The sequence below is a fragment of the Lepisosteus oculatus genome, chromosome 1 (genome assembly GCF_040954835.1).
Source record: "Lepisosteus oculatus isolate fLepOcu1 chromosome 1, fLepOcu1.hap2, whole genome shotgun sequence".
Lineage (NCBI taxonomy): Eukaryota > Metazoa > Chordata > Actinopteri > Semionotiformes > Lepisosteidae > Lepisosteus > Lepisosteus oculatus.
Window position 1 is genome coordinate 54054405 of NC_090696.1, and position 23893 is coordinate 54078297.

Here is a 23893-nt window from a genome sequence, read left to right on the forward strand (position 1 = left end):
AAGAGAACATTCAACAATAGAATGATTCATCCATTGTGCGACAGGAAGCGCTACATCAGGTCATTCTTGCCTTCTGCCATAAGACTGTACCACGCATACACCTTGCGTCTGGGCAGAGGCAACATTGACAGTGACCTGTTTCTGGACTGAACGCATCTACACATCTACTGCTACATCTGTTCTCTTTCTTTTCTTTTCCCATTTACAACCGTTTTTTGTGCAATATATGCCAGGGACCCGTGCAATACATTTATATCTATATTGATATCTATATCTATATTTACATCTATATTTATATTCATATGTGTGATACGATTTTTCTGTGTACTGTTCTGTTCTAGTTTGTTCTTTGTGTGTCCGGACTGTGAGTAACTCTTTTAGTGCACCCCTCACTGTACTGATTGTATTGTATGTATTGTACTATTATTATATCATTCGTTACACTGTGGCTGTGTTGTCTGTGTTAAGCTGCTGTTGCACTGCAATTTCCCTCCCGGGATCAATAAAGTATCTATCTATATAATTAGTAGGAGGCACTTTACCATGTTGTATGACAATAACAGAAACCAATATGCCAATGTGACCACTGAGTTCATCAGAAGAAAAAATTGAAAAATCAAAATCCAAATTTGAGTGTGCATTTTACAAAATAAAAAGTAACCCAAAACAGATTTTTACACTCTAAAATTTAAACTGAATGTTTTCTATAAAGTCATTTGTAAATCACTAGGTTGTTTTTGTTCCAATTTTGTTTCCAAAAATATTGAGTTCATGGGTTTGAATCCAAATATAATCAACATTTCATTTTTTTTCAGTTTTTATTTTTGCAGATATTTACTGTAACTTATACCACCCCTTGAAGTCTTTAATGTGAAAATTTAAGTTTTGAATACAATATCAAAATATGTATCATTTTGTAATTTCACAATAGGTAAACCAAAGGAAAGGTCTGAACACTTTTGCAAGGCACTGTTTATCACCACCTGGCACATGAAAGACACGGTCCAATGTTCTGATATTCTATACTACAGATGCAAAATGCACGGTACAAACCCGCGGTACGGGAAAGTACCCACAAGCCACCGCAGGGCACCACGGTAAGTGACTGGCTGGCCAAAATGACCAACAGGGGCACTCGTGGTGCATTGGTCGGTAGTGAAAAGATTTAATCATTTAATCGCTTTACTGTGCACATTTTAATCCACTTAATATTGAATATTTATATGAAATTTTAGTAGCTGAGCATAAAAAGAAGAGGAGCATAACACATCTGAAGGTCATAAACGATATTAATTTAGGAACATAAACATTACTGTATGTAAAATGTACTGTGTGTGGCTGGTCTTGGTAGTTTAAAGAAAAAATACACACCAGTCTACCATTTCTCCAATTGCTGTATATAATGAATTTTAATTTAAAACAATTATTTAACACGAAAATTAAGCTGTTAAGATGTTAATTAAGCTGAAATTAAGCCGCCTGAGAACATACTGTAGTCACCCGTTGCTACCCAACGCAGAAACACAGCCATTAATATGCAGGACAGTATGCTTCTCAAAGCGCTCTACAGAATAACAGCAATAAGAACAACAAGCAAGTCCTGGGAGGAAGAATATATCATCAATATTAATAATAATAAACTTTATTTTATATTACGCCTTTAAAGGTGGCTTTTTATTAAAAAAAATCTTTTTTTAAATGCATTTGCATTTGCACACAGAGCAGTGTATACTTGAACATGGAGATGCCAAACTGAATAATTCCTGCACACAACCATTGCAGCTGAATTTGCATCATTTGGCAGGGCTATGATTCATACAAGTGGTGGTGGATTTGGAGACAAAATGTTTTAACATTGGGTTGCTGTAAGTGGAGCACTAATAGGCCCAAAGCTCTACTTATTATTTTACAAAAGAATGCACCTGACAAGCTGGACAGTATGCTTCTCAAAGGGCTTTACAGGATAACAACAACAATAACAACAGCAATTTACAAGTTCTGGGAGGAAAAATATGATCAATATTAATAATAATAAACGTTATTTTATATAGCGCCTTTAAAGGTGGCTTCTCAAAGCGCTTTACAGGATAACAACCGATGAAACAACATTGGTTGGGGGTTGAAAATACCTGTGAAACCGCATTAGCATGTTAAAGCGATTCCCTTGAGGAGCCAGGCGCGATAATTGTTTTGTTCCTTGATACAGTATCTGATCTGCAAGGCCATTTGAAACAAAACAAAAACTAAAAATAAGATACAATCTACAGACATTCACAACATAAACATATCTTAAAACATTTACATATATTGTTAAATTATTACTTTAGATATATACTTTAGGTTACTGAAACAGCCAGTTAATAAAATCGTTGCAATTTTGTTCTTGTTTGGAGGTGGGGATATTCTGACAACAACTGATTTAAAGACAATCTGTCAAAGTGCAATGAAACAATAATTACACTGGGTGAACGTTCCAAGGTCAAATTCTTCTGTGACAGGGGTACCTTTAAAGCGCAGACGACGGCACTGAAACATTTTGGCGCGCCCTCTCTTTAAAGCCCTGGCCAAATACGAAGACTGTACATACAGTTATAATTCAAACTGAATTAAAAACTACTCCCGCAGAGAGTGATGAAAACCGCACATTAATATGTTGGGCTTTTGGGTTCGGGTGGATTTGCACCCTACAGTTCAACCTGCGGTACCACTGTGTACTGTACATACAGTATGAACGTGTTATTTTGAAATATAAAAAATGTCAATATACTTTAGGAGAAATTGAGTATTGGTGTGTATTTTCTCTTTAAAATACCAATAACAGCAACATACAGTTAACATAATGTTTATGTTCCTAAATTTATATTGTTTATGACCTTTATGACCTTCGTTATGCTCCTCTGCGTTTTATGCTTAGCCACTGAAATTTCCCTTTAGTGGTAAAATTCCATATAAATATTCAATACTAAGCGGATTAAAATGTGCACAGTAAAGAGATTAAATGATTAAATCTTTTCACTGACGAGCAATACACCACATTATCTTCCGTGTCGCATTAACATTGGAATTTTTTTTTTACAAGTGTCAAAAGAAGCGATACACAACCTGTCTCCTCTATAACTGTTCAGTTTACAGAGAAATTCCACCAGAGCCTCACAACATTGTCCAATAATACTCTTCTCGCGTCTAATTTTTAGTTAAACAGGATTTGAGCTACAGACCATAACAGACCAAAAAACAGAATCCACCTGCGATTGGGGTGTTAACAAAACGTGTTAACAAAGAAAGTGAAATACAGTAATATTACCAGCTATATAGATACATAGATTTGGAAATTTAGATCCTTAAATTAATATCATTATATCAATATTACATATTCTCGATTACAAAACAGATAATTCCGGTCCTGGAATCTGACTGGCTGACACCCTTCTGAAGCAGTACCATAATCTCTGGTATACGGACGCCCCTGAAATTTGACTTGTTACTGTGTGATAAATTTTAAAGACGTAGATAAAAAAGTTTGGATTCTCATGTATCTGGTACAAGTATCTTTTAAAACAGTCTTTGTTGTGCTCTTGAGGATCCTTGTGATATTTTGAGCTCTGGTTGAATGATAAGTGTCGCAGTTTAAATCATTTTCGGTGTTAGAAATTATGAAAGCTCTGTTAAAAGCAAGGGAGTTTTTGTGTGTGCTATACTAAAAGAAAATGCCTGATGACCTAGGGATTGGACAGTTTTTCAGTGCTTGTACAATCAATGGAAATGTTCAAATAAATGTGCTAAAGAAATAAACAAAAAAAGTCATTTATTCCTTTATCATATTGGCTAGCTAATGTCCCGTCCTTGTTAGTTAGATCAACGGACTGCCGTGTTGTTACTTTTTGTCGATGAAAAAATAAAGCATTTAAAATGACGGTTACAAATAATGTGGACCAGCGTAATACTTTGAGTTTACAGCTTGTCCAAGGGTATTCATTATTAATAATATGAGTAATATCTTCGGAAATAAAATATTTCTGCATAATTAAAATATTTATGATAAAGGTAGGTTGTGTACTTTTGCCCAACTGAGCAATCTTGCTTTCATAAAATATACCAACTTTTTAATGACTGATGATTAACATGCTGCAATACACAGTTAAAATTTAAAAGCTCAAATGCTGTACATGAGAGGTTAAGCTTTATTGGCTCCTCCTGGTGGTTTTACAAGGTGATTCTGGATACTTTCCGGTATGTCGTCAAATGACGCGATAGACTGCATGATACTGCGTTTTGATGCGACACGCCCACCGGGGTATACCGCGAAATACCCCTCCCATTTTGAATGACTACATCTGTAGCATAAAGACATAGGTTTACAGTTGAAGCACTTTACCTTCTCAATGTAAATATGATAATTTTGACAGTTATTGTAAAATCAGGTCCTACCTGGCATATCCAGATGACAAAGATTTTAATTGGTCATAGAAGTCAACCACAATTTCATTCAGAGGAAAGAGGTATTTCATCATAACACGGTGGTCATCAATGTAAACCAATTTCTTTTGTACAGCTCTACGATTCTGTACAAGGAAGAGATTAAATATGCTCCTTTTTAATTCCACTAAATATATCTAGGGTCAAGAACAAGATGTTTAGAAAATCAAATTTAAAACAAATAATAAGACATCAGAGAACGACAGTTCCCCCCAAAACTGATATTTTTCCCTTAGAGTCAAAACATTTAAATTTACAATTATGTGATTAATATGAATGATAAGTATATTTTAATATGTTACATCATGAGTAGTTCAATGCAAATATTTTATCATATTACAAAAAAAAAACATACCAGACACAAAGTTATAATCTTGCCAATGTAGTCATCTGGTGTAATTATGGTACCAATAACCACAGGTTCAAAATAATTTAAAACTTGGGACCTATCAGGGAAGTGAGATGGATTGACAATGGTAATATCCTCTGAACCATACTCCTGCAAAACAAATAATTATGAAAAACTGTTCATTATTTCTTCACATAAAAAGGGGCATTACAGAATTTATACAAATTCAAAGATTCATCATCTGATGGAGAGAATATACTAGGGAAGTAGGTTTGTTATGTTAACAGATCTGGTTTTAAGTGCTACAAATTAGTTTCCTCAGGACACAGACAGGAAATGTACCAAAGTGAATACCGCTTCAGTTCACAGATTAACAATAAGAAGTGAAAGAAACACATTTTACAAAGCCAATGTGCTTGTTGATGTATCAGATATTTTTACAATCTAAACCTGTACTTCAAAATCTAAGAGTGAGTGTGCATGTCACCTGATAACATATATTCCATTACACATCACAGGTGTATTAAAGGGTATTTTTGGATTACTGTATAGACACTAAAGCACCAGTAAATTAAATTTAGACATAATAATTATAACATAATAATTAGGTCAACCAATTATAGTTGATTTATAATTTTATACTAGTAATATAATAGTTATCCAACCTATACTAAGTCTAAGCCTCCTTTTAAATGGGTTCAAAAAAGCAGGGACATGTGTAAAAGATGTGCAAATATAGGAATAAAATTGTTAAATGTTAGGTCTAGGAAACCAGCTCTGTTTGTAAGAGGGTAAGCCATTATAATTTTCCCTCTTTCTACCTCAGACAATAAAAGCAGCATCTATGTGAGTAGGAGCCATGATTTACAGAGTGGATTCCCTGCTCCTTGAAAGACAGAAACTTACCAAGTAATTGAGATTTAAAGACATCAAATTAAAACTCGGGAAAATTAGGATATATCCATATACATATTGGAATTTTGTTTAGTTTTTTGTTTGACCACCAGACAAGATAATTATCTCTTTTATTATGATGCACTTATTTGGTATTTTTCCATCCAGTTTAGCATCAGCTTAGAGTGTTGTTTTTTTTTGTCTGCAGTATGGCTTTTACATTAAATGAATTTTTAACATTGGTATTAATTCAGTTCCATCACCTATTTATTATAAAAGACAATCAAATGCAATACTCCCACATAAGGCCTCTAAATTTGTAACAATATACACATACATTCTTAGCAATTGAATTAGTGATAACATGTATTTTTAAAACTAAATAAATTCAAAGCAGCTAAAAAGGTAACCCACCTTTATAGATTTTGTTGACGAAAGAAGAGCCTTGTAAGGCACAGTTGGGGCTGTTACAATTACAGAGGCATCGTACTCTTGCTCTAGCCGCTGGTTAAAGACATCCAAGTGGAGAAGACCCAAAAATCCAAGCCTGAAGTGAAAATTGATGTATAACTTAATTTCATACATAAACATTACAGTATATTTGAAGACTTTATAGTTCCTTGAGTACAATATGTAGAACTTACATGACCTTTTGTATTACATACCCTCTATATTCTATTTAGGATTGGAGTTATTCTAGAATGGAGTTATTCTTTATATACTTTAGGAGAAATGAAACAAACAAAACATGGTCTTTTTTTATAATAAACAGCATTAAGTGGTACTTGGTACAGTTTTCAAAGGCCATAGTGCATTCCTTCTTTTAACAAAAATACAATCTTATTACATGGAACAATTTTTGTACAAAATTTGGAAATAAAATTTGAAAAACAGGGTGTCACTTATTTCATGATTTTTTTGTCCACAAAATGACAACTGGTAAAATTATTTGAAAAACGTTTGAGAAATATACAGTGTTTGCTATTTGAAATTTAATTTAATAATGTTCAGCATAAAAACTAGCTATATCTCGATATTAATTTCATTAACAAAAGGAATAACAGTTTTCATTTGTCTACAAAAATATTAATACCTTTATCATTCATCCAACGGACTAAATTCAGTCTTTTTCACCATGTGAAGAACACTTCTAACTCTACTCTTAGTGATTTTGTGGCCAAAAATAAGATTTCTCCCACTAAAAGCAAAGTTTTCTTTTCAATTTTAAGAACAATATGATTTGTTCACAAAATGCTTATTTTATGCATTTAATATTAATTTGGTGGCACATAATTTTCTGTACCAAATATTAATGTATTTTGTGACTTAACACATACACTATGACAATGAAAACAGATTGTGTGTATGCAACAGTGTGTTCCTCTTCAGAAATAATAGTAAACTGTGGAAACTATAAAAAATATATATCACCAACAAATATTTTATGAATTAATGCAAATTTATTATTATAAAAATCTAATGTTTTAGATGCTCACACTACTAGGTACTTAGAGTAGATGTTTTGCAAAGACTGGTTTCAAATGATGCTGAAAGCATCAGTAAGTACTAGCAACACTACTGTAGCTAGCTGCAGATATTCACCATAGTAGGAGAAGGGGCAATGGTATGGAGGCAAGTATCGCTGCTTCACAGCTCAGGGTTCCCGAGTTCAATTCTGTTCAGAGGCACTATACTTTTACTCATTTACAGATGCAGCAATTCAAAATGCGCGGTAAAAACCCGCGGTACAGTAACCTACCCACAAGCCACAGCGGGGCACCGGAGGGCACCGCAGGGCAAGTGATTGGCTGGCCAAAATGACCGACAGGGGCACTCGTGGTGCATTGGTTGGTAGTGCAAAGATTTAATCATTTAATGTCTTTACTGTGCACATTTTAATCCGCTTAGTTTTGAATATTTATATGGATTTTACCACTAAAGGGAAATTTTAGTAGCTGAGCATAAAAAGAAGAGGAGCATAACGCATCTGAAGGTCATAAACGATATTAATTTAGGAACATAAACATTACTGTATGTATGTAAACTGTACTGTGTATGGCTGGTCTTGGTAGTTTAAAGAAAAAATACACACCAGTCTTCCATTTCTCCCTAAACATTTTAAGCATAAAAGTTTTATGAAACGGTACCCAAATATGCGATTGCTGTATAGAATGAATTTTAATTTAAAAAAATTATTTAACACGGACATTAAGCTGTTTACATCTTCCGCCTGAGAACAGTCACCCGTTGCTACCCAACGCAGAAACACAGCCACTAACTAGCAAAGAGAGGACATTAGCTACCCAATATGATAAAGAAATAAATGATTATTTTGTTTATTTCTTTAGCACATTTATTTGAACATTTCCATCAATTGTACAAGCACTTGGAAACTGTCCAATCCCTAGTTCATCAGGCATTTTCTTTTACGCTGCGGGCATTCTCCCGGTCTGTGTCTTCTAGGATATAATGCCAGCGCCTTTTTGTTAAATTTGTGTTTCCAATAACGCCACAGCAAACTCTTGTTTTTATGTCCACTATAACAGATCTCCTTTGCTTTTAACCGAGCATTTAATAATTTCCTAAAATGAAAATGATTTACTTTATTTCCCTCACGGGATCAATAAAAATATCTATCATCTGTCTAAACTATGGGACAGAATTCTGGGGTGTCCCCATAGCAGAGATTATGGTAGGGCTTCAGAATGGTGATTGGCTGACACCATCTGACACCCGTCTGATTGGAGAAAAAAGACGTGCTGGTTTGCTATACATACTGTACCAGGAAGAGGATTTCTTTCTATTCAAAACGTGTATTTTAAAAGTTTAAGAAGTAAAAACCTTACAGCATACACAGATTTCTAAACTGATCAGGATCGTTATCTTTGTCTTATGCATAATAATGTTCACCGCTCTGTCCAGCAAATTAATAATAAACTTTATTTTATATAGCGTTTTAAACGAATAAGTAATTAGATTGCTCATAAACCTAATCACTTGCTTTTTCTTTTTATTTAGGCTCAGATTTCAACTATAGATCGTATTATTAATAACCATAATAACAACCAACCAACAAGAACAACCATATAAACATAATACCAACCAAAAACATAGATAACAACCACAATACAAAATCAAATAATCAAACCATTTTACTCTCGCAAAGTCCTCCAATTATCATAATCCCTTCCCTTATGCAAAACCAAACCTTCCTCCCATCCCAGTTTATCCTGTTTATCATAAACAAAATCCACCTCAATTTTCAACATAAAGCATTACACAAAATCAATACCTCAACACTCCATACTCAACAACGATAATTCACAAACAGCCAGAACATGTAACTCCACATTCCCAAACAGACCTAATTTCCATAGCCCCGTCCCTTATGCAAAACCAACATCCCTCCCCTGTTCTCTCTCTCCCCTGGCGGTTGTAATTGTTTTTATTTTCAAATAAATTTTAGCAAAGTCATGTATTTTAAAAATCTTAAGATTTTTATATTTATGTCTTTATTTAGTGGTTTCATTAGTGACAAAGGCTAAACTTTCTTGGAAAAATGTCTTTTATGTAAACCATGTTTGCTATTAATTCATTCAGGGCTAAAATATGTTCATTGTCTTCTAATGAAAGAAGGGTTCCTTTCGCTGTAGTCGGGAGCCTAGCCTTTAACTAGTAAGTACTGTATTTACTGGATTTTTGAGGGGGGGGGGGGGGGGGGTCTTTCACTGGAAATCTCGCCTCCTACTTTGAAAATACCCGTGAAACCGGTTCAATTAATCACAGCCAGCACTCCTGCAGAGAGGGGGGTTGTACTTGCAGTGTATACAGTACACGCGTTATGCTCTTCGTTAATGTCTGTGAAGTTTTATTTAATCTCTGAGCCATACTGATTCTTCTGGAAGCCAGTTTCCGCCAGGGAGTAAAAAAAAAAAACACACTATGGTATTCTCTCCAATGCAGTGCAGTTAAAAACATACCTCTGATGCTGCTCCTAAATGAATATCGTTTATGACCATCAGAAGCTTTATGCTCCTTTTCTTTTTTCCAGTGGATTGAACAGGGAGAGGCATTTCATGATGTACTTTTCACTGATGAAACAACAGTGGCTCTGGAACAGTTTTCAACCAAGTCGTTTTATAAAAAGGGGAGATATGTACACGTTACTGAAGCTAAAAGTTTAGCCTTTGTCACTAATGTAACCACTAAATAAAGACATATAGAAATCCCTATGTTACAGACTGTATATGGCTGGTATTGGTAGTTTAAAGAAAAAATACACACCAGTATTCCACTTTCTCCCTAAACATTTTAAGCATCAGAGTCTTACATGTGGTTATTTCGAAAACGTTTGTACGTGCTCCTTCTGACCATGTTACTGTTTAATGTTACTGACCATATTAAGTTTAAGTGCCTGGGGGCACTTTTCCTGTCCGTGGGGGGTGGACCGTCTTTCATTAGAAGGTTAGTCTGTTCTACTCTGAGAATGTAGAGGGGGTGGAAAGTGCCCGCGGTCATTTAATTAGTATTAAAATTCACACTGATTCCCTTGCGAAGATACGGACATAGGAATATTCGTGCGTGGTCAAAAAATGGCATAAAAACGACAAAGTGAAGGCTGTGAAAACATTCACAATGTACTTTATACACAAAGCAAATATACCCCCCCCCTCTCTCAATTCAATTCAAGCTGCTTTATTAGCATGACAGATGGGTACAATCAGTGTTGGGTATTTACTTTGCTTTGAGATGCCACTTTTAAAGGTGATATATAAAATCAAGGCTTTAACTTGCTTTAACTCCGCAAGTCTGAGTTCTTGTGTCTGTCCTATCCGAACCCGAAAGTATTACAATATGTATCTTTATAGCAGGTGGTGTACAGCTTTTTAGTATAGATTACACTTTTCTAAAATGTATTTTAAAAATAAAATCGATTACAATCTAATCTTTGCACGTTTGATCCCAAAATAAATCTAAATGGGGAGAAAGCTATGCTGAAAGTTTATTAAGATACTTAGAAGACAAAGGTATCAATTTATGTTGCATTTGTCTGATTGTAAATCAAAAAACACATATTTAAACCCGCATTTGCGACTTAAATCAAAACGTTATTTAAATCAATATAAATGTTTATATTGTAACGCCTAGGTGACTATTCATTGTTATTAAAATGACTTAAATTCGATCATGTTGTGATATTTAGAAATATAAATTTGTTTGGTGCGAGTGAGGTTTTATTTAATCTCTGACTCAGTGATGACCTGGCATGGTGAGGTGCGCTGGCAGCTATGTGGTGTTACGCAGTGGTGGCCGGACACGGTGAGGTGCCCTGGCAGCTGTATGATGCAGTGGTGGCCTGGCACGGTGAGGTGCGCTTGCAGCTATGTGACGCAGTGGTGGCCTGGCACGGTGAGGTGCGCTGACAGCTGTGTGGTTTGACGCAGCTGGTGGCATGGCACGGTGAGGTGCGCTGGCAGGTGGGTGATGCAGTGGTGGCCTGGCACGGTGAGGTGCGCTGGCAGCTGTGTGATGCAGTGGTGGCCGGGCACGGTGAGCTGCGCTGGCAGCTGTGTGGTGTGACGCAGTGGTGGCCTGGCACGGTGAGGTGCGCTGGCAGCTGTGTGATGCAGTGGTGGCCGGGCACAGTGAGTTGCGCTGGCAGCTGTGTGGTGTGACGCAGTGGTGGCCTGGCACGGTGAGGTACGCTGGCAGCTGTGTGATGCAGTGGTGGCCGGGCACGGTGAGTTGCGCTGACAGCTGTGTGGTGTGACGCAGTGGTGGCCTGGCACGGTGAGGTGCGCTGACAGCTGTGTGGTGTGGCGCAGTTGTGGCCTGGCACGGTGAAGTGCGCTGGCAGCTGTGTGATGCAGTGGTGGCCGGGCACGGTGAGGTGCGCTGGCAGGTGGGTGATGCAGTAGTGGCCTGGCACGGTGAGGTGCGCTGGCAGCTGTGTGATGCAGTGGTGGCCGGACACAGTGAGTTGCGCTGGCAGCTGTGTGGTGTGACGCAGTGGTGGCCTGGCACGGTGAGGTGCGCTGGCAGGTGGGTGATGCAGTGGTGGCCTGGCACGGTGAGGTGCGCTGGCAGCTGTGTGATGCAGTGGTGGCCGGACACAGTGAGTTGCGCTGGCAGCTGTGTGGTGTGACGCAGTGGTGGCCTGGCACGGTGAGGTGCGCTGGCAGCTGTGTGATGCAGTGGTGGTCGGTTATGTAGAGGTGCACTGGCAGCTGTGTGTTGTGGCCACCACTGCGTCACACCACACAGCTGCCAGCGCACCTCACCGTGCCAGGCTACCACTGCGTCACAATACACAGCTGCCAGTGCACCTCTACATACCTGACCACCACTGCATCACACAGCTGCCAGGGCACCTCACCGTGTCAGGCTACCACTGCGTCACACATATTTCAGCGGCATATATTTCATGGATATTATGGAATATAATGGATGGATATCTTAGTTATCTTTCTAGTTCACAGGTTTGCATGCATAATTTAATTTTGAAAGCCACTGAGACATCAGGTACTACTGTTGTATTTATGAAAAAGAAACAAAACAAAAAACAAACTAACAACTGTGCCATCCTACTCCTTAGTTAATACATTTTATTATTCATAAACAGTTAACATTGTTAGCAAAATATTTTGAATTATATTTAACCCTATTTTTTCTTTAGTTTTGTATTTAACTTATTATATGATAGTCAGACTTAATGTATATTTGAACAATAAAAATATATTTTTACAAGATTTTACATTAAGCACTTAAAATTAATATGGTTAATAATAGTAAACTGTAACATGCTGTAACAAGATCGGTTAAACTGCGAAGAAAATGCTTTCAGAGAAAATGTTTCAGGTGTGAAGAACATAGATCTCCAATGCAATTTCAACCAAACCTGTTCCCACACACCCTGCCCCCACTACCATTACACAAACATTTTAGCGTTTCATTCTGAGCAGAAGACCCTCACACCTGAAGAGTGCTGGCTGTGACGAATTAAACCGGTTTTACAGGTTTCAATCACAGACCATGTGACATGGGACTCAGTAAACTAACACACAGCGCCACTGGATTTGATAATACCTAACCAAAATCCGCAATATGGAAACAGAACCTGTGTAATTGCTGATAGATGATGTACTCGTAACATTTTTTCAAGACGAACTACAACATTTAAAAAATGACTTATATGTACTTGATATCTCTAATCAATCCACGGGTCCCACCACAAAACGAAACTAAAACGCATACCGTTTCGCGGTTCTTATTAGTTGCTCAAAAGTAATTTGACCGTATGAAATGCATAATATAAACCTAGAAACATATACGTGAGCAGTACTTAAGCACTGTAGTATCGGTGTTAAGACATACCTCTCGAATACTGTAAATCAAGTTAAAAATATCTCAAGACCGATTCTGTTCGTAATAAAACCATGTTTCGTTTATGTTTTCTTTTTCATCTTGAAATAACTCATTTCTAAATACCTTTTTCACTGTTAACATCTTGCAGCAACTTTGCGACAAAATATACACTCTGACAGTTCATCCTGCTACCAAAATTAAATAAAACAAATCTTAAGATTTCTATATTTATGTCTTTATTTAGTGGTTTCATTAGTGACAAAGGCTAAACTTTCTTGGAAAAATGTATTTTATGTGTTGCGGAAAAAACTGACTTGCTTTAACAAAATATGTTTACAAATCCTTTCACCTGGCATTTTCGTAGTTAGAAATTATGGAACACTCTGTTAAAAGCAAGGGAGTTTTTATGTCCTTTGCAGTTCTTTTGCAAAATGAATATAATTATATCGTTATTAATTTCTTGAGATATGCGATTCCATATTATATTCCCTTTTAATCAAATTCTAAAAGTATGCTTGTTGACTCCAGTATCACGTTAGTTAAAGACTTCGAAGCTTACAATGTTTAGGGAGAAATGGAATACTGGTGTGTATTTTTTTCTTTAAAGTACTGAGACCAGCCATATACTGTATGTTTAAGTTAAGATTTCCCTTCAGTGGTAAAATTAGATATGAATATTCAATACTTAAACGGGCACAGTTAAGACATTAAATATACATATACATATTGTATACAGTACAGTTTGCATACGGTAATATGTTTATGTTACGCGATTAAAAAATAAATAAATAAAACTGAAAGGTCCAGCACCAGCTGGATTCGAACATACAACCTGCCAGTAGTCACGCACCTAGACCAGTAGGCTACAAGACAGCTCGCATGAACAGGCAGGTGAAATAGCCCTACACAGCCCTGCCGCAGTACACGGATATAATCATACCGTTATAAAATTCTTGAGATACGCGATTCCATATTATATTCCCTTTTAATCAAATTCTAAAAGTATGCTTGTTGACTCCGGTATCACGTTAGTTAAAGACTTCGAAGCTTACAATGTTTAGGGAGAAATGGAATACTGGTGTGTATTTTTTTCTTTTCATGATAGGTGTCGCATTTTAAATCATTTTCGTAGTTAGAAATTATTAAACGCCCCGTTAAAAGCAAGGAAGTTTTTATGCCCGTTGAAGTAAAACAAAATGCCTGACAAAGTATGGCTTGGACAGATTCCAAGTGCTTGTACAAATGTGCTAAAGAAATTATACTTTGAGTATACAGCTTGTCCAAAGTCATCCATTATTAATACTATTAGTAATATCTTCAGTAAAGGCTTTGATGCATAAATATTTCTGATAAAGGTAGGTTGTGTACTTTTGTCCAACTGAGCAATCTTGCTTTCATAAAATATACCAACATTTTAATGACTGATGATTAACATGCTGTAATACACAGTTCAAAATTAAAGGCTTAAATGCTGTACATGAAAGGTTAAGCTCCCCCTGGGGGTTTTACAAGGCGTAGCCAGATAGTTAGTCACGTGACACACGTGAACCATGTGATACCCCGGTGGGCGTGTCGTGGTATGCCGCGAAATACCTCACCCATTTTGAATGGCTGCATCTGTATATGGATAGTGTACAGTGCCAAGAGTAATAAAAGAATGAAGCTTGGTCAAGCCACCCGCCTGTTAGTGCAGAACACGGCAAAGGGGGGTGTCAGAATCACCGCCCTCACTGACATGAGCCTGGTGGTTGATAGTGAGTTCAAAGACAGTGAATTAGCTATCCCAGTGCTGGGGCAGCTCCCAGAACCACTAGAGAGGGAAGGGGGGAACGAGCAGGTGTCCTACACCTACCCCCAGCCAAAGATTGTAAACATGCCAATAGAGAAATTCCTCAATCAGGGGTGGACCTGAACATTGAGAATGGGGTAACAATTCCAGATCACTCAGGTTCTCCAGATGACCTCTAAGCCGAGGGTCAGGCATGCTCCACCGCTGCACCACCCCCTGCAGGGTTCCTAGAGCACAGGCATGAACAAATAGAAAAAGCAGATGCCCTGGAAACGGAGGAGCAGCATCAGCAGCTGCGTCAGATCTCCACAGATTTCCAGGATGTTGGTGCCCAAGATACCAAGATGGCATACTGAGAAAGACACCATGTACATGCTGCACCAGCTTAGAAAGGCAACAGTCACTCAGAAGGAGATGACTGGGATCAGCCACCCTAAAAGACTTTTGGTTGCTGCCGCCACTGTTGTGCATTTGCTATTTTTGGTAGGTTTGTTTGGTACTGGCACTCTCACCCTGACTGCCCCAAGAAGGCAGGTGTCAAAGATGCCAGAGGGTAGTGACAGACTGTATCAACAGCAGCAAAAGTTGGAAAGTTTAGGGAAAACCCTACAGGCAACTTCCTATGCAACAGGGTTAAACCTTATTTCCCAACCAGTGGACATGATTGTTGGTGTTATACAGTGGGTTTATGCTTGTGTGCAACAGGCCAGAATGTTGACACAAGACCTGTTAAGGGAGCTTAGTGCCACTGTAGCCAGTCTACCCATGGCACAATTCCCAACCCACTTGATTCCACTCTTCTCAGTAGAGGAGTGTGTGACATTAACAACCCCATCGCTCATAGCTCACCCAGAAGGCAATCCAAGATTGAATTTGGTTCCAAATCTTGAGATAGGTATGGTTACCAAAGCTATCCATTGGCTGTGTCTAAACGATCCACCAATGAAGGGTGTACAGCTACTAACGAGCAGAGGGAGGTTAATAAACCCCATGAAGAGCAGGTGGGAAGTAAATGTCTGGTCAGCACATCACATTTAACTGTCACCATGTCATTTGTTACAGGCATGATACAGGTACCGCAATGCAGCTACCTAACCAATCAGTTTTCCCGTAAGTTCCTGAGGAGGCCATAGTGCAGCTTGGTGACTTAACACTGTACTGTCTGGAACCAGACAATATAAGACCAAACTTGAGGTCGTGGATGCCTTTAAGTGCCACACTATTGAATTGGATAGAAATCCAAGAAACAGTAAGCCCTGAAGGGGTACAGGTAATTAGTTTGCTTTAATGGAACAAACCTCCAAACCACCCTGGCAGGTGCCCAACACAGATGTTGTGGTTCATCAGGGGGGCTGGGAACAGGAACCGGTGTTATTGTAACATTGCTGCTGGGTAGCTGGATCATGACTGACAGTGCACTCTGAATGCTGTACTCTTACATCAAGATGTACTCTGGGTAGCACGAATGAGTCAAAGGTAGGATGTCAAAAGAAAGGAAGTTACTTCTTCCCAAATATCTGCCTACTACAGAGGTATCAGATATTGACAGTGAACTTCCTGATGTGTAATTCCTAGACTGAGATGATGTCTTCTACCTTGTTTATACATACTCCGGATGTTATTCATCATGTTTGTTCCTGTATGAATTCTCGAGGAGTAATGTGGACATTTAAGGTTAATGTTCTAATGACAAGGGACATCACTTAACTCTGTTTTGGTTTGAAGGCAACAACGTCTCAGGACCTCGTGACCTTCAAAAAGGGGGGATATGTAGCAGCAAGGCTTATTAAAATACAGGAATTAAGTTTTCTGCTCCCTTGCCAGAGAGGCCCCATTTCTCTCTTCATCTCTGTGGTGCAGCCACAGAGAAGCTATTCATGCAGGCTGATTTAAAGATGTTTTCTTTTGATAAGGGACAGCTCCCAAATGGGGATGCAATTAGCTAAGCCTGGCTATCATGATCAATGGTCATCCATTGGCGCCTAAAAGTCTGCAAGATTCCAAGGGAGAGCCTCATCCAAATGGTTTACAACCCCAAGGTCAGAGGGCATGGTTACTCATCATCAGCCAATCAGGAACTGGTAGGGCCGAGTAACCCACGTGGGTCTCTGATGCCCAAGAAACTTTCAGCCGATGAACGAGCTGAAGTTCCTCCGGGTAAAAACAGGCAACACAGAGCTCCCAGAGAACTATTCCAAAAAGAAGAATTCCAGGGGTGAGAGACAATTCCAGGACAGGACGTCCCGCAGGCCAGAACAGTTGGGAAGCGCAGGATATTCTTGCAGCGCGCCTCCTGGCCATCACGAGACTCAGCCCGGACCAACATGTAACGGCCAGTGTGTCCAAATGCCAGAACTTTCCTGAGTTGAGAGTGGAGGTTGCCATGAGTAACCAAAGGATCCATACGAGGTTAGCATCAGCATCAAGCCTCGTGAACAGGTTGGAACTGTGGACAGCTGAATCAGTATTAAGAACTAGCGCTTATCAGGAACGAACCGGTCCTCTTCCTGACCTGCTGGGACCCACAGTCACTTTTCTCCTGTGCACAACTTTGTTAGTTAAAGCCAACACTAACTAGCCAGTCTTCAGAGAGCAGCGCATCGCAGGAACTTCTCTCAAGCCGCACAGCACAGCTTGGCACCGAGCCAGAGAGTGCGGATTGGACAGCAAAAAGCCTGCAACTGTTTCTTTGTGCCCGCAGAAGATCTGAATCCCCAAAGATTGGATGAGTATTCACTGCATTACAGATCGAGAATTAAATTGTTATCCCAACCAGTTGATATCAATTTAATTCCTAAGAGTTATGTACTTGTTTTGAGTATCTAATGTAGAAGTGGTAACCAAGTTCAATTACGAAACGGTCTAAATGAATGATATACCGAACGTATGTCCTCTTGGTACAGTATGTGTAACTCTTCGTAACTGAATTAATATATACATTTTGTATTCTGATAACCCTCACGATAAGATCTGTTAGGTTTATGTACATATTTTCTATATTAATAAATGTATTTTAGTGTATTAGTACCTGTGTGTGTGCGTTGTTTGAGTTATACCGCATGGTTGGTTTCTAAGGCCATTAAAAGAATCATTTTGTGACTTACTCCTACAATTAATAATTGTCCCAGTAAATGCCCAAACCCCTACAGAACTGGTGCCTTGTGAGAGCACACTACAATACGATGGATCTCAAAACTCAATACAGAAACATACAAAGGAAGTGAAAACAAATATAAGTGACTTTCACAGATTACTAGTGAGGAGCGACACCTACTGTATTGATATACAGTGCTTTTAGAAAGTCTATACACCCTTTCCAAAGTAACACATTCTATGGCCTTGCAGACTGAAATCAAGACACATTAAATCAGAAGTTATTTTACCTCTATTTACACATTTTAACAGACAACCTCCAAAAGAAAAACCAAATACTCAAACATTTTAAAGTATACACACCCCTTAGTAATGGCAAATTTAAATTATCTGTGGTGTAACCAATTGCTTTCCAAATCACACAACAACCTAAGTACCCTCCACCTGTGTTCAACTATAGTGATTCCGATTATCTTCACAATAAAATATGCTTTTCCTGTAGGTCTCCTCTGCTGGGTTGGGTTTTTCAAAGTATAGAGTCATAGATATAAAAAGATGTGGAAGGAATATAGCACCAGCAAGACTCTGCCTACTCATGATCATGATCCAAACTATATGATCAAGCAAGAAAAAGACTGATCAGAAAGGCCACCAAGAGGACAATGAGTTTGTAAGCCCTACAGGCTTTTATGGCCAAGACTAGGGAAAGTGTGCATGTGACAACAATAGACCAAACACTCAAAAGATCTGGCCTGAATGGCAGGAGGGCAAGAAAGAAGCTATTACTGAAAATACATCAACACAGCATTAAAGTGATTAATTCCCACTACAGTTACACTCTTAAACAATGCAAAGTAACTACCTTGTCTCTTGTTTCTTTTCTCCTGTAACACTTCTGTATTATCTTCCCTTTTGATAACATACATTGTCATTGTGTTGTGTTTGACTGTGCCGTAAAACAAATTTCCCCTAGGGGACAATACAATTTGAATTGAAATCTGAGAACATAACACATTTGCAGTTAAAAATGACAGAAGGTCATTTGGTCAAACATAAACCTGTTATAAAAGCAATGCACTATTTGCTGACAGAAGGACTTTGTTATAATCTCAACAGGTGATTTATACACTGGGAATATCAAAACAGTGTTAAAACGAAACGCATGTCTTTTCCAAACCTCACCTCCAGCCAGCCCCTAAGGCTGGACTGCTGTCCCTGTTCACAGTCACACTAGAGTCATTCAATGTCAGTTTCTCCACTGCACTCTTTAGACTGCTGTATTCCGATTGGTCTACTGGATACATCCCTGTAAAGACCAACCTCATATTAAAAGTACGTATTCAGGAGAAATCTTTTTTTTTTCTCATATACTCGATTACTACATGTTGCCTTTTACTAAACATATACCGAGAATGCATAGCATACTGTACAGGAAATATGACTATGCTCAATAGCTTATTGGGGCTTATTAGAAGAGATATCTTTAAGCACAGTAACTTGTCAAAACTTTTCTCTTGAAAAAAGTTATGAAAGGAAGAAAGAAATTGGTAACATATCTAACTAGGCAGATTATTAAAATTTAATAATCCGAGAAAAGAGACCATTACGGGCCTTCAAAAACGTGGCACATCCAAATCTAGAATGAACAACCTCTACAATAAAATCTCACATAGAAATTAAAATTAAGCCTGTTATATAAAATCCAGATAAAAAACAGTGGACGCAGAGCTTAGCTTTTAGGTCTTGTATACTTCTACTTAAATGTCCTACAATGTAGAGTGAAGAAAACATTAAGTTCCAATAGCAAATCAGTAGGTCAGCTAAACATTTTCCTTTTACGTATTTGTATCACAGATAACAGTTAAAGACTAATTTTTATCTGATTAAAGACACAGAGTGTCTCCATACTAATGAAACTGCTTTAGTCTGTTTTGCACTTCATTCTAATATAGTGTTTTTAGTTATAGAAATATAGTTCCGAAACAAAGTCACTTACAATGACAACCCACCAAATTCAATATAATAATATCATTATACATTTTATTGGGATATTACATCTGCAGCATTTTCCTGCATAATCACAACTAAAAATCCTACCACTTAATATAGGATTTTTTTTTTATTTTCTGAATGAGTGCTCTTCAGTTCCCTTAAAAATAATATTGCAATTTTTTTTTTACATAAAATGGATTCATAACCAATTCATTACAGCTTTACATCAATCAAGAATGGGTCGCAGTAGTACTAAGTTTCCATATATCATTGCTTAATGTAATTATAGACGTAACATATACTGATATGATTAATTAGTAGTGGGATTCAAATTGAATTTGAACTGCCAAATACTGTAAATAAATATTGGCATCTACTAAACAAATTGGTATACATATTGTTTTATGAAAAATCACAATATTTCATAATATTTATAAATATATAAAAAAGGTCTTTATTATTACCAGCAAAAACCATTGGCTTAGCAGATCTGAATCCCGGCATGGGCTCAACTGGATGTTTCTGTAAGAAAAGTGTGTCTCCAATCTGCGCCTCCTTAACTTCTTTCATCCCAGCTATGATATACCCCACCTGTCCTGCATACCTGAATAATAATAATAATAATAATAATAATAAAAAGCATTTTTCTTCGTAGGATTCATTATTTACTTAAAATATTCAGTTTGAAGATGTGTGAAGAAAGAAGTGTTTAAAATTTCAAACAGAACCACAAACTGCATCACAACTGTAAACCACAAATTTATATTTGTGTATGTAGATAAATCTACTGATCAGTACATATTTTCTGTACGTATCCCTTTAAAAATAAAGTATTTCATGTCATCCATCCTCATTACCAGCAACTTAATATTTCTGAATTATTTGAAATTTGTACATTTCACAGGCACCTGTGTGTCTCCTGTTAAGGATCCCTTTCTGTGCTCTGACATCAGCTGTCTTGGACTAAGCTACATAAGCACACAATTGTCTGGGCTGTAGTCAGCCGGGGTATTCACAGAGATGTTTACACCTCACAGATGTCTCTGAGGTTGCTTTGGAAGAAAATGTTCAGAATTCACACCCCTCATGGGTGGAACAAGGTTGGAACAAGAGTCATAAAGGGTAAGCTGAATAAACTATTCAAAGGGTTGAAGATATCATAATATTAAAGCAGTAGGATATCTTTCTACTTTATAGCACAGAATTGACCTTTACTTGTTTCACTGTTGAACGACTATCCAAAATCACAAAGACTTCAAATATCAAAGTAAAAATAGATATTCCTTACAAGCTCTCTGTTGGATGTTCTTCAGGCCTGAGTATTCCAATTTCATTGACGTCATATGTTTTTCCCAAGTGTGCTGAGACTATTCTGTCTCCTTTATGAACCTGTCCTCCAAACAGGGCAATATTGGCAATGACTCCTCTATAATGGTCAAAAGTAGAATCAAATACCAGGGCTTTAAATGGGTCCTCTACATTAACATTTGGCCTTCAAAAGAAAAAAAAAGAGAAGAAAGTTTTCTGATATCTGAACACCAAAATATATACAGGTTAATAAAGGTTTCACATTTTTAATGCAGTAACTATAAAGAAACTGCACAAAGACAGATTTAGTCAATAACACTTTTAGAAAAAATGACTGGGCACACCTAGACATGTAAAATCAAGTATATTCAGTACATCACTGTTCAACTGTTATACAGAGTTGTTATACTCTTTTATACAGAATTGTGCAGAGACTGGGGACAATATTGATGGTTCTTCATCGTTCTTTCTCTGGATTACGGATACATTTACACCTAAGAACAGAAAAATGCCTCCTCTTAAAAATGTATTACATAAATATACAAATTATCCTTTCTAATATAATGAATGCTGTAAAACTGGGGATGATGTGTATGGTTAATAAATCATACAAGATTACATATTCATATTGATACTTTAAATACTTGAGAAGACAGCATTACAAGCTTGCAATAAGTAATATACTGAAGCTTTCACTGTAAAAAGAGGGCATAGGAGGCTGATCTCACACCTAGGCTTTACTAAGACTGCAGAATATTAGTACAAGTCAGTCATACTTCTGTTACTGCTCGAGAGTTTTGTGAACATAATAGTGTAAATCATAATGATACTTAGAAAAAGTGGTATTGAAGAGATAGTGAACATGGGTTTAAAAAACAAAAAGTTAATGATTTTGAGTTGCTGAATGCACAATTTCATATATACATGAAATGGGTCTTCAATTTTCACATCACTACTACATAAAGAATTAACAAAAAGTTACAAAAAGTGTGGAATTCAGATCAAGGGACACTCAAGCTTTAGAACATATTACAGAAAAAATATTATGTGAAGAATTAATTATACTGTTCTTTCCATATAAGATTCTGTGCAATGTATGGTACTTTAAAATAATATCAGCTCTAACATAAATATATTGAAATACAGTAAAAATGCCTTGTCTGTTAAGGACAATACTCTATTTTAAATTAGAAAACGCGAAAAGTCTTTTAATCAAATCTTACATTTAGCACCACCAGTAAGCCTATCAATTAATAGGTTTATTCCATGCTGAAAAAAAGAAGAAAGAGAACACAACGTTTCGGCCGTGGAGCCTTCTTCAGGTGTGAGAGAGACAGGGCAGTAGGCAAAGGTAAAGTAGCTGGAGAACAAAGGTTGGGAGGGAGGAGGAGTGAGAGGCGGGAGCAGGGGACAGAAAGAGAGGCCAATCAAGAGGTGTGAAGTCAGAATGGGTGCAGAGAGGTGTGAAATGAAACTTCCAATGAATGGAGAAAATTTAAAAGAACAGTAATCTGTCGTTAAGGGAAGGGAGAATGTGTGATCCTAACTGCAGAATAATTTTAGTTTAGCCTATCAATTATTCCACTACAGTATGTGGATGCCCTGAAATCGCCAAAAACTTACGGTGGGATTCTCCTGACTACTTCCTGGAGAACTTTATCAACATTAGTTCCCATTTTAGCAGATATCTGAAATCAGAATATGTTGTTTCAGTTAATAGGAATTGATCATTTCTTAAATTCAACCTTTAATACAAAAAGTTAAAAATGTCATGAACTAACATTGGTATCATTTGTCACAAATGCAGTTTAGAAGTCAGTTAGAAGTAAACCAGCCTTTTCCTCATATTGTTCAAGTTAGTATGACATAACATTGGGAAACAGGGAACAATGACATGCCATCACCAAAGAACTACAATATTTTCCCTAAAGAGCTGCTTTTTGCACATTATTAAAATCAATAAATGAAATAATACAAATTAGCACTGTAACAAAGAATTAAGTGAAATGATTTGTCAGTCTGTAAAAATGCATAACTTTATTCATTAACATAAGTAGAAAGATCTTAAAATGAAAAGGAAAATTTCAGTATGTCACAAAAAAATAAAAAATCTTAAAAGTAAAACAAAAAAAATAACTGAGTTCAATTAAAGCAAACTTTTATTATTTACCTTTATACATTCTTCTTTTGGAATATCAAATACCTTTTCAATCTGTTTTTCAACCCTTTCAGGGTCTGCATTTTTCAAATCAATCTAAAATAAACATGAGATATGTATGAATTTCTGCAGTAATTATATAACCCATTTATGACATTTTATGTCTTTTAACTCTTAATTTAGATTTAGACTTCATCTAAAAATTGCCATCTATAATTTGAGTGCTAAGAATGAGTAAAAAAAGAAAGAATGTACAATAATTTGTATAAACCCAGTTTGTAATACTTCAAGGTCCAATCTAAAAACATTTTGACTTGTTTATTCAGAGAAGGTCAAAGATTAACATTAGGAAGAAGGCTCTTCATAATTTGAAATCAATAAATGGTTATGTTGGCAAACTGAAATTTGCAGATTAAACTTTTACTGAAATTAGGAGAGGAACCATTTTCTACTGCTAGGCTTCTAAAAT

At 37.1% G+C, this 23893-nt stretch overlaps 1 protein-coding gene across 4 annotated transcripts in view; it reads right to left on the bottom strand.

Annotated features, from left to right (window-relative positions):
- Positions 1-23893, bottom strand: part of guf1 (GTP binding elongation factor GUF1) — a 51300-nt gene that overhangs the window by 23057 nt on the left and 4350 nt on the right. For 3 of the 4 annotated variants that reach the window (XM_015345303.2, XM_015345301.2, XM_015345304.2), the window contains exons 6-13: positions 23437-23520; positions 22890-22954; positions 21247-21450; positions 20423-20562; positions 19149-19272; positions 6134-6266; positions 4832-4975; positions 4429-4562 (exon numbers count right to left, since the gene is read on the bottom strand). In XM_015345303.2, the coding sequence (XP_015200789.1) occupies positions 4429-4562; positions 4832-4975; positions 6134-6266; positions 19149-19272; positions 20423-20562; positions 21247-21450; positions 22890-22954; positions 23437-23520 (1028 nt within the window). Of the gene's footprint in view, positions 1-3008; positions 4335-4428; positions 4563-4831; positions 4976-6133; positions 6267-19148; positions 19273-20422; positions 20563-21246; positions 21451-22889; positions 22955-23436; positions 23521-23893 lie in introns of those variants that run through there. The other variant, XM_069190622.1, reaches the window with a different exon arrangement.